We start from the raw sequence: 12,082 nt of genomic DNA, 5'->3' as shown, positions 1-12,082 counted from the left end.
TTTCTCTCGCGGCCCTTTCTGCCTCACTTCTTTAATTACACGTGGGGAGAGCATGTCTTCCCGTGTCTGTGGCCTCGGGATCTGGTTTCTGTCGGCTTCCTATTCGTGTCCCTTGGTCTCGGTTTTCAGTTGTTCCTCTTTCTCTGGGTCATTTACACAAGCTTTTTATAAAGGGAGGTATGAAGCCAGTTTATCTCCATTTTTTATGGATTTTTTTCTTCTTGTATAAAAAATTTAACTTTTCTGCAGTCGCAGTGGCTAGCTGCCTGGTTTTCTTTGGGGGTTCTGAGTTCCAGGAGACCGGAACGCCACCCTGGGTGCCAACTTTGGCCTACATTTATGTGGGGGTGACCTGACCTTGGCACTCCCCAAGTTCACCCGGCTTTGAAAAGCTTCCTGCCCTCAAGGTGATTAATTATCCGCGGATCTTTCTCTCCGCAACTTCTACAATTTTATCTTACACATTTTTACATCTAATATTAGTTTTATTTATATATATATATATTTTACGTATATTTATTCTTGAGAGACAGAGAGAGACAGAGTGTGAGCAGGGGAGGGGCAGAGAGAGAGGAAGACACAGAATCTGAAGCAGGTTCCAGGCTCTAAGCTGTCAGCACAGAGCCCGACGCGGGGCTCAAACCCACGAACCGTGAGATCAGGACCCGGGCCGAAGTCAGACGCTTAACCTACTGAGCCACCCAGGTGCCCCGATAATACATTTTAATATTTAATCAGAATCAATTCCCTCCCATCACTGACCTATGTCTCTGTTTTCTGATTATTTCAGATTTTTCCCTCTGTTTTCTCACATGTTGACAATCTTTTTTTTTAAACAATTTTTAAAATATTTACTTATATTTGAGAGGAAGAGAGACGGAGCGAGAGAGGGGCAGACACAGAATTGGAAGCAGGCTCCAGGCGCTGAGCTGTCAGCACAGAGTCGGGCACAGGGCTTGAACTCACGAACTGTGAGATGGTGAGCTGAGCCGAAGTCAGATGCTTAACTGATTGAGCCCCCCAGGTGCCTCCATATAATTCATTGCTTTTGATTTTAATTCTTAAGTAAGAACAGGATTAAACATTGTTTTTTCACACACTTATTAACCATCTTGATTTCTTTTTTCTAAACTATCTCTTCATGTCCTTTGTATATTTTTCTGCCACCTTGTCTAATTATTTCATTATTAGCTTTTGATAAATTAATTAGCCTATGTCTGTCACACGTGCTGTGAATACTTTTCCCAATTTCTGGTCTATCTCTTTGCTTTCCCCCTACTGTCTTTTTAGTGGCGAAAAGACTCTACACTTCTAAGTGAATTAAACTATCTAAAGTAAGTTTACATTTTTATGTGTTATGTACACAATTTTGGATTATATGGTAGCCCTTACCCAGTACATTCGTTTCCAGAAATTTCCATACCTTCTATCAGAACAATTTTTCAACAGCTCGCTTTGCCAACCCAGGCTCTGGCTTTGGTTAAACAGAGCCAGGAGCAAACATTAAAAAAGTAAAAAAGGGGCGCTTGGGTGGCTCATCGGTTAAGCGTCGCCTTCCGGCTTCAGCTCAGGTCATGATCAGACGGTTCGTGGGTTTGAGTCCTGTGTCGGGCTCTGTGCTGACAGTTCAGAGCCTGGAATCTGTCTTCACATTCCGTGTCTCCCTCTCTTTCTGACCCTCCTCTGCTCGTGCTGTCTCTCAAAAATAAATTAAAAACATAATAAATAAATAAATAAATAAATAAATAAACATAAAAGACACAAAAACAGAGCCAGGAGCTTGGATGTGGGGGTCCCAGGAAATGTGGCATCGTTATGGAAGCACTACGCCCTGGACAACCCCTGATCTTCCTCAAACTTGCAAAAGTGCAAAGGAGAAGTGCGCGGCTCACAGGAGCACGAAGACCCGTGTGGAGTCTGTCCCACGTGCTCTTGCTAGTACGTGGCCGTCAGGCCTGGACAAGAGCCAGGCCGGGATCTGTGACAGCTGCGGCTCGCAGCGCCACTGGGTAGAGCCAGGACCCCTGGGGGCAACATTACAGGCCAACACGGCTCTAGCGCAGATCCGCACCGCTCTCTGGTCTTCCCAAGCCCTTCTTCCATCACAAAAAGTCAAATCTAGAAGCAGCGGTAGATAGAAAGAATTCCTGTGTCATCTATGCGGGAATGAGTTAATCCGACCACACTAGCGCATGTCATTTGGATTAAATAATGTATTTGTTTTGATGCTTTTTACATGTCTGTGGCATGGTATTTTTTTTAATGTGGGGAAATATTAAAAAAAAAAAAGCAGAAAATGTAAAACATCGTAATCCCATGAACTCACGTAACACCACCAAACTGACATTTTGTAAAAGCAACACGGGCTTACCAGTGTTTTTTTGGGAGTATGAGTTGTAATGGTCAGAAATCAATAAAAACTCCGGAAATTTGGCATCAGCTTAAGCAGACAAACACGCTCCATGAGGCGTAATTCCTAATACTTTTGCAGCAGGAAATATGTACAGTGTAAAAACGTTTTGCCCATCAGGGGGCAAATGCTGCCTTGTCTTGATTGTGCTGGTTGCATCACAAGTGTGGGGAGACAATTCCTCAGTCGTTAGTGAATTGCCTGTTCAGATGCTTTGCCCATTTTTCTATGAGGTTGTTTGTCTTTTGCTTATTAATTTAAATTAGTTGTTAATATAGTTTAAAAAACAGATCTTTGGGGCGCCTGGGGGGCTCAGTCGGTTAAGCGTCCGGCCTCGGCTCAGGTCATGATCTCACGGTTCGTGGGTTCGAGCCCCACATCGGGCTCTGTGCTGACAGCCAGCCCAGAGCCTAGAGGCTGTTTTCGGATTCTGTGTCTCCTTCTCTCTCTGACCCTCCCCTGCTCGTGCTGTCTCTGTCCCTCAAAAACAAATAAAAAACATAAAAAGTTAAAAAATATATATAGTTTAAGAAATAGATCTTTGGGGTGCCTGGGTGGCTCAGTCGGCTGGACGTCCAACTTCAGCTCAGGTCATGTGCTGACAGCTCAGAGCCTGGAGCCTGCTTCTGGTTCTGTGTCTCCCTCTCTCTCTGCTCCTCCCCTGCTCGTGCTGTCTCTATCTCTCAAAAATACATTTAAAAACACATAAAAAATAGGTCTTTGCTGTGATATACAGTGGAAATATTTTCCATGTGAGCCATTTGTCTTTTTGTTTATAGTCACCTTTGCCATGACATGGTTTACAATTGTTGTGTCAACTGATTTTCTTCCTTTCATGGCCCCTGGGTTTTGTGTCCTGCTTAGAAAAGCCTTTCTCACACCAGAATGATGGAGGAACTCCCCGATATTTCCTTCTACAACCTTTGTAATGTTATTTTTAATATCTTATTCTTCCATGTGTCCAATTTATTTTAATTTTATTTATTTATTTTGAGAGAGACAGACCACAGCGCAAGTGGGGAAGGGGCAGAGAGAGAGGGAGAGAGAGATTCCCAGGCAGGCTCCACACCACCAGCGCAGAGCCTGATGTGGGGCTCGAACCCACGAAGCCACAAGATCACGAACTGAGCCAAAACTAAGAGTCAGACACTTAACCGACTGAGCCACACAGGTGCCCTTCAAATTAGGAAAACTACCCTTTTTCCCTCTGTGGGCACAGCACCAACTCTTCATTTCTCTCTTTTCCCTCTGATGGGCAAAACCACCAAATGAAATGTCCCAAATCTATGCGTTTGTTTCCGGCTGTGCCCTCCTGGTCTACTGCTTTACCTGTGATTGTGGATTCACGGCATATTTGCATAATATCCTTTAATAACCCACAAGCCCATCCCCTTTCCTGGTCTGTTCTAGAATTTTCTTGGCTACTCCAGCTGTAAAAATGTTAAACCATACACTCTGCAATCACAGGAAATGCCCAAATTAAACCAATCCTAAGGCTTGGAGGAATAATGATGGGCTTTTTTTTTCCCCCCAGTGTTGAATTTTTAACCGAAACAACTGCTTACATCCTTTCCCACAAAGAGGTATTAGGAGAACCCCTCAACTGAGCATTGGCGCAAAATAGCCTATAAATCGGGTTTATGCCAGTAAAATCGGTTCCGGGTTCACTCATAATTATTGCAGTGAAACTGAAGCAGTTGGCAGATGGGCTGGAGAAGTTTCTGCCATGTGGCTGAGCCCTCGTGAATCCATAGTCACAGTGTAGAGGGCATCTTTGGGCTGGGGTTTTAAAAATCAAGGCCGCACAATGAAAACCAATATGGCATTTCTTCAAAATATTGTAGGGAGCTGCCGAGTTCGGCCGCCTCAGGCAAGGATATGTCACTCCCTATGGGGTCCGGCCAGAAAAACAAGGTTAACATCTAGAGGCCAGGAGAGCGCATTTCCTGATCCAGGCATTGGAGACGGCCAGGCTGGGCCAGACGGGAGAAGCCAAATTGAACAAACGATCAACCGCATTCGGACTTATGCAGTGTTAATTGTACCCCTGCCCAGCATCGCAGACGCAAGTCTGGGCTCTCCTTTTGATGCTGTGTTTGGAGTTTCAGTTTTGGTTTCCCTTTTTCTAATAATCATTTGACTCTGTTACCTGGCAACCAACCTGGGTTAGTTTCCCGCCCCGAATCCTATAAAGGTGTGGATATTTTCTTAATAAATCGAACTTGATCAGAAATCGCTTGTCTTGCCTCACTCTCTGTGCGCCCCTTCCTGCCCTACTCTCTCTCCCTCCCTCAGGAACGGACCCAATTTACCGCCCCGCCGGTCCAGGGGGGCAGGACCGGACAAAATATGAGAAGTGGAATTATCATATGATCCAGCAATTCCACATCTGGGCACATCCCCGCGAGGGCTGAAAGCAGGCCTCAGACATATTTGTACGCCCACATTCCTAGCGCTCTATTTGCAACCGTCACAAGGCGAAAGCCTCCCAAACGCCCATCAGTGGATGAATAGATGAACGAAAATGTGCTGTTCGCCCACGATGGCTGTTATTCAACTGTGAAAAAGAAGGGAATTCTGACACAGGTTCCCACAGAGATGGACCTTGAGGGCGTCATCCTAAGAAGCCAGCCAGTCACACAGAGAGAAATACTGTACGATCAGGATGCCACTTACAGAAATTACCCGGGCTAGTCAAATCAAAGAGATCGAAAGGAGAATGGCGGTGGAATCAGCCACTCTTGATCTTGGGGTCATGGGTTCAAGCCCCACTGTGGGCATATTTTTAAAAATATTTTTTGGTGCGCCTGGGGGGCTCAGTCGGTTAAGCGTCCGGCTTCGGCTCAGGTCATGATCTCATGGTTTGTGGGTTCGAGCCCCGCGTTGGGCTCTGTGCTGACAGCTCGGAGCCTGGAGCCTGCTTCCGATTCTGAGTTTCTTTCTCTCTCTCTGCTCCTTCCTCACTCATGCTCTGTCTCAATAAAAATAGAGATGGTGAAGATGGTAAATGTTATGTCAAAACTCATTACACAGTTCACTTAAGATTATGCATTTCACTGTATATACAGTATTTTACCTAAAAATGAAAAAAGGACAGATGGATAAAAGGTAAGTTGACATCTTTGTGCTTGACCTATAAGCTCTCCAGCACATCGCTGGCAGCTCTTTCTAGAGCCTCCGTGGTCCCCGGCCCAGCCACCATCACTTCTGCAGTCCCCTTCTGCCTGGGCTTCCAGCTCTCCCCGCCTCTCCCTTTCCCCTGATCCCAGAGCCGTTCCCCACCGGTAGCTGAAAACCTGGTCTCACAGCAGCCTGTGAAAACCCAAGTCTGATCCCAACCCTCTGCTCAGAACCTTCCATGGCTCCCGACTCGCTCAAACTGAAGCCAAAGTCTAATCCTTTCTGAATGAAGCCCACAGTCCCTGTGAGACCAGCCTCCCAAACCGCCCTGACCTCACCGCCTCCTCCTCCTCCTCACCCCGCCTCCTCCCTCCTCCTCCTCCTTACCTCGCCTGCTTGACCGCACCTCCCTCCTCCTTGCTTTTTCTTAAACACACTAGGCATTCTCCAGACGCCCCTTCACTCCGACTCTTCCCTCTGCCTGGGATGCTGTTCCACCAGCCAGCTGCCTATCTCGCTCCCTCACCTCCTTTGGGAGCGTTCAGATCTCACCTCCCCGGAGAGGCCCTCTCTGACCCCTACGTGAAACAGCCAACACTCTCTCTCCACACTCGCTCCTCCACCTGGACCCCCTGCCGCTTTGTGTTTCAGCATCGGAATCACCATCTCTTACCCGTCAGCGTCTCCGGATTCGCCGTCTACCTCCACCAGACCGCCAGCCCGGAGGGCAGGGTCGTCTCCTTGTCTTGTCCCTGGCTGTCACACAGTCGACGGCCACCGCCTGTGGGCTGATTGACAGCATGGATGGGGGAGGGCCCCGGCCCGCCCCTGTATGCAGACACTTTTGGGGATCTCTCCCGTCTCCCAGAGGCACTGCGGCTGGTTGGACCTTGCTCCCAGGCGCAACCCCAAAAAGGATGCTGCGTCCACATGAGACGGGCTGGGAGGCTCCCTTGCAGCTGACTTCCGCTGCCTCTCACGGGGCCCCATCCCTGGCTGTCCCCCCAACTTCTGGCCATGTCGGCCTTGCAGACTCTGCTGTCGGGCTGGGTGAACTAGATGAGTGACTGACTGTATCTTGGGAAGTACTTAAAGATGTGGACCAGATACAGCTTTTGGATGGAGGGAGAGCAGGCAAGCACCTAGTCAATAACGAATCAATTACCCGGGCCCTTGTGTGCCTCTGCTCTGGCACCTCATTCCCCCCGTCCTCAAAGACCAGTTTCCCTTTCGGTCTCTTGCGCATCTTCCCTCCCTGACCCTTCCCTTCACCTTTCAGAAAACCCTGACCTTGGCCCTGAAGGCTCATTCCCTTTCCTCAAGGTTGAACTGCTCCATCCAGAGCTGTCCACCGGCCACTGCACTGGGTGCGCACGAGAATCCTCAGGAAGAATTGCCGAGGACACAGGTTCCCAGCACAGATGTCAGCTCAAGGGCTCCCCGCTCAGCAGGCAGGGCCCGGGAATGGCATTTTTCACAAAGACCCTGGGTGACTGATGCCATGGCCATTCTGGTTCAGGAGACCATAGCAGGGACGGCGTTGGGTAGGAGAAAACTGAATTTTTGAGCTGAAAAACCTGCTTCTGTCTGAAGGGAGGGGAAAGGTCACCTTCCAGCCCCTTTTCAAAATACATTCAAATTCACGTCACCAGGCACCGTCTTGGAAACTTCTAGAAACCTCAAGATCTGCCGGAGATCCTTTTGAGTTGGTGGGAAGGGTATAGTGCAAAAAAGGACACCTCGGTGGCATCTTGTGTCACGGGAAACTGGCAATCCTCGCAGGACTGACAACAGCTCATGCCAAGCAGGGAGTCTAGGGTAGTGTGTGTAGTTCACTGTTGCGGGGGGATCCCTGTTCTCAAATAAGCCAGGACATCCGGCTACAAGAGTCAACAGATACTTAATTTGCTAAATTTATTTTGTAACATACACGTTTACATTTACCCATCACGGTGTCAATCTGTTAACACGATGAAGCCCTTGATGGACCTCACCTTGACCCTGGGTGCTGGAGAGTCGCAGGCTCTCCCACCTTGACCGCAGGTGCGCTCCTGTGTTCTGTTCTGCACGAACCCGAGGAAAACCTCGATGCACACGGTGAAGTGCCGCAAACGGAAGCCGAGTTCTTTTTTTGTTTTTTTCCCCTGCATCTTCAGTTAGACCCCTCGAGGATTTTGAAATTGTTACAAATAAATTTATTTTCAAAGCGGGATTACAGGATTACTAACAGCGTCTAATGACTGCTCACATTCTCTATCACCAAAACAGAAGGGAGCCCCTGAACACATAAAGGGCTAAAACCGTGCGGCGGTATTATTAGGTGACTACGTTGATGCGCGATCACACAACCGAAAATCACGGCGTAGCGGGAGCATGTGAGTTACAAAGGGAAACTTCTTCCGGAGTGTTGTTCCATCACAGGGCATGCGCACGACTGAATTTCTCCCATGTCCAACCTTACCCGTCGGCCACATTCACGAGTTCGGTTATATGGGATAAAAACAACTCACTGGAGATCTGTACAGTCAGGTTCACTAACGAACACAGGGTAACACTCTGATAGTCTCCTACGTGACCGGTTTGGCTTATGACACGTTCGAGTTTTAGTTTAGTTTTTTTTTTTTTTAAACACATGGGGTAGTCTGGGTGGCTCAGTCGGTTGGGCATCTGACTCTTGATTTCGGCTCAGGTCTTGATCTCACGGTTGTGAGACAGGGCTCTGCGTTGGGCTCGAAGCCTGCTTAACAATGTCTGTGCCTCTGTCCCCACCCCCCCACCCCCCGCACGGTGCACACACTCGCACCAAGAAAAAATAAATAAATAAGTAAAATACATTTTAAGAAAAGTTTGGATTACATTTTTAAGCATGCTTTGGGCCTCTCAGGCCACTACCTGAAAACCAATGGTGTCTGGTACCCTGCCCCCGCCCCCTGCATACACACACACACACACACACACACACACACACACACTCAGGAAACCAGGAAAGTTGGTCTATTCCGATGACAGATATTAACAGCCAATTTTTAAAGAAATTTCTCCCTCTCCTATTACCATGTGAGAAGTGTCTTTAGCCCCAGAGATGGAGAGTTTGATGGTGCTGGATGGAATTAGGGCTGGGAAACCAGAAGTGCCTGAGCCCTTCCCTGTCGATCACCCCTTCTCCCCATGGGCTTCCTGAGACGGTCTGACCTAAATGGGAATCCAAATACCGCTTTCATTAACAGAATCTAAAACTCAAATATGTCAAGGTCTAAGTGGACATGTTTGTCCCCCAAAACTGACTCTTGGGACCTGCTCGCCCTCCGGCTAGTTAACTGGAGGATGGAAGTTGAAGACCAGGAGGAGCAAGGCAGGCCGGTCCGCTTAGAAGATCTCAGTGTGGGGCACCTGAGTGGCTCAGTCGGTTAAGTGTCCGGCTTCAGCTCAGGTCATGATCTCACGGTTTGTGGGTTCGAGCCCCGCGTCAGGCTCTGTGCTGACAGCTCAGAGCCTGGAGCCTGCTTCGGATTCTGTGTCTCCCTCTCTCTCTGCCCCTCCCCTGCTCACGCTGTCTCTCTCTGTCTCTCAAAAAAATAAGAACATTAAAAAAAAAATCTCAGTTTAACTTACGAATGGCTGAAACACCGAGAAGGTGGGAGAGAATGCCAGGGCCTGCGTGCAGAAGTTGGCTGACCATCCAGGAAGCAGGGAATGAGAATGAAAGGGAGACCACAGATGGACGTTAAGAGGGATTCTGCCCGTGTATGTAAAGGGAAATGTTCTAGACTTTTCCCAATCTGCTTAGTGACCCTCCAACCTCTGAAGGTGAGTCAAGGGGAGGTGCAAAAGCAAGCGTGGCAGAGAAAGGAGCAGCAAGATGTACCTCCCTCCCTTAATCTCTCCCGCCTAAGAGCTCATGGCCAGGTCCCTTCTGAGAGTCCCGTCTCTGCAAATGGCGTCCTTAAGAGTCAACCGTTCATTCAGTAAGAAACAAACTTTGTTCCCAATGCGAAATCTCTTCCTTGGATGCCTTTCAACCAATCAGGTGTGGGTGGTCCTCCGAATCAAAGCTTTCTGGGTTCTGTGGACCAGAAGAGTTCAAAGGGGGAAGGAGGGTCATGTGGATTTTTTTTTCACTTCCTTGGGCCTTTCAAGTGCTTGAACGTTGCTCTCCCCCAACCGGGCCTCCAGAAAGCTCTACCCTCAAAGCCATCTACCTTGACAATCCATCGATCGATCGGTCGATCGTTATCACTCCAAACTATTTGATTCTTATGAAAGGACCAGGGTCAGATGGAGTGGCAGAATGACGGAGGCTACCACAGCAACACTAACCAAGGAGAGGCGGGGGCTTTGCTTGGCCACCTCCTGCCCACCGAGGGCCCCGGTGTTGGCCTTCAGGGGCTCCTGGGAGGGACACCAGGGCTCTCATCCTCTGAAACCTCACCTGGTATGTCATCTGCCTCTTCCACTGCACCAGGGTCCTCCTCATGCACCCCCTGACCTGCCAGGCCCCTGAGCTCCTCTGCCCCAACCCGGCGCTCCAGCTCTTCCCCACTCATCCGCTTGTCAGCGCGACCCGGATTCTGACTTCTGGGGTCGTTCTCACCCCCGGAGGCCTGAGGGGAGCCTTCTCGCTCGGCCTTCGGGCCCTGGGATGTTGAGGCTGGCAACTCCACTGGCTGTGGTCCCCGAAGGACCTTCTGAACGGATGTATCTCTTTTTGAGGCTGGCCCTTTCTTTGCCATCATTGGCTTCTTCTTGGCATCTGCTGAATCGACCAGGACGTAAGAAACAGGGCCCATGCTCACCTTCTTTTTCTTTCTCATGGGGACGGGGCTCTTCGCCAAGGCCCAGCCCATGGCCTTCTTCTTTGGTGGGCCCTCCTGACTGCCACCTTGGTCTGACTCGGAAGCAACTCCAGGGCTCACAGCTTCTGACGGGGCATCAGGGGATGGGTTGCTGGGAGCCTTCCAGGCACATTTTCCTGCAGGCTTCTTTAAAGCCGACTCCTCTTCCTTCACATAGGGCTTTTTGTTGCTCCCGATATGTTCTGGGACCTCCATATTTTCAGCACCATCAGCCTCAGGATCCTCCAAGGTGGCTGAGCTGTTGGAATGATGATGGCCTTTGGGTTTCTTCCAGAGTGTTGATTCCTGCTTAGGGTTTTTTTTCTGCTTCTTTCTCATGGAGCGAGTTTTAGCTCCAGCTCTGCGAACCAGAGATTTGGGAGGGTCACCTTTGTCTTCCATGTCATTCCAGCTGTTGGGATTCTCCATCTTCAAAGCAGATGCGACTTCTGCAGCCTGGCCTGGCTCCTTCTTGACCTTCCTCCTCGCTGAAGCTGAAACTGCCTGGGCATCAGCCAACTCTTGGGCCCTCACTTCCTCCCGCCTGCGCATCTCGGCATCCATATGGAAGACGATTTGCACCACTGCCCCCAGGAGCACCCCCAAAGCTTCTGCCCAGTTCTCTGGGCGCTGATTCTGGGGCTGTGGGGGGTGGCTGAGCTGGAGCAGGCGGACCACATCCTCCCACGTGCGCCCCTGGGCATCCAAGAACTCATTTAGATTTTTCAAAAACTCAGCATCCTGGGTGGGGTCCCTACAGACCACTCTCCAGACTCCCCCCCTCGCCGGGAACTCCCGGGGTATGGCCCTGAGATTCACACCCTCTCCCACCTTAATTAGAGCTGCTTTGGCATTCTCTTCCCTCAGAAAAATCTTATTCAGCACAAAGTACGGGCCCAGCGGGGAGAGGACCCCATTCAAGGTCTCCTCAATCTCTGCTTGACCACAGTCCTCTGGGATGCCCGTGACCAACAGGGACCTGTGGATGTCCACTTCCATCCCTCGGCACCAGTCCTCCAGAAGGTTCATGGTCATGGTGGAGGACACCCGGTGGCTCTAATCCCACGGGCACCGAACAGTCAATAAGGTGGATGAGAACTTGCAGCGGTCCCCAAATATTAACCCTGTAAGGTGACAGGAGAGGGAGGTCAGATTCCCCGGGAAGGCGATCCGGCTCAGAGATCTCTGCTGTCCCCAGCGCGATCGGCCTACAGGCAGGCCTCGCGCGTTCCCAGGCCCCTCCTCCCCAAAGCGGGCCCCGGGTGCTCACACGTGTCCTGCGACAGGCCGAAAACCGCCGGGCCCTGCCCCTAGTCTGGGTGGCGGCCGCTGGGCAGGGATCCTTGCTGCCCCGTCTCCGGCCGCCCGGTCGGATGGGGCTGAGGGCAGGCCTCCCGGGACGCCCAGGCCGGCTGTTCCCGGCTGGAAGAGTCGAGAAGCCGGCGTCCGCCCCCGCTCCGGCCCCCGGCGGGTCACGCGACGTCTCGCCTAGAGTCCCCGCAGCTGCGCGGAGCCCAGGCCGGTGTCGCAGCTCGCGCCTGCGCACTTGCACTTGCGCCCGCGCCGCCTGCCCGCGCCGCTCCCGCGGTCGCCATGGCAATCCGCCGCAGGCTGATGTCTCCCCGGAGCCCCGGGAGCCAGGCGGGAGGGCGGGCAGTCAGCTCGGCGACGCAGGGGTCCGCGCAGTCTCCGATTTTTCCTCCAGACACACTCTTTCCAC

The 12,082-nt window shown here is 50.8% G+C and overlaps 1 protein-coding gene across 1 annotated transcript; it reads right to left on the bottom strand.

Moving 5' to 3' along the window:
- Window positions 1–9,058: 9,058 nt before the first annotated feature.
- Window positions 9,059–11,880, bottom strand: LOC115280374 (paraneoplastic antigen-like protein 8A). The gene is made up of 2 exons (XM_029925231.1): window positions 11,633–11,880; window positions 9,059–11,486 (listed from the first exon to the last, which is right to left on the bottom strand). Exon 2 carries the CDS (start codon window positions 11,395–11,397, stop codon window positions 9,910–9,912), a length of 1,488 nt encoding a protein of 495 aa, XP_029781091.1. The 5' UTR covers window positions 11,398–11,486; window positions 11,633–11,880; the 3' UTR covers window positions 9,059–9,909.
- Window positions 11,881–12,082: the final 202 nt, after the last annotated feature.

Source organism: Suricata suricatta, chromosome 16, assembly GCF_006229205.1.
Source record: "Suricata suricatta isolate VVHF042 chromosome 16, meerkat_22Aug2017_6uvM2_HiC, whole genome shotgun sequence".
Taxonomy (NCBI): domain Eukaryota; kingdom Metazoa; phylum Chordata; class Mammalia; order Carnivora; family Herpestidae; genus Suricata; species Suricata suricatta.
Note: the sequence above shows the minus strand (reverse complement) of the source record. Positions and strands in the feature narration are given on the sequence as shown.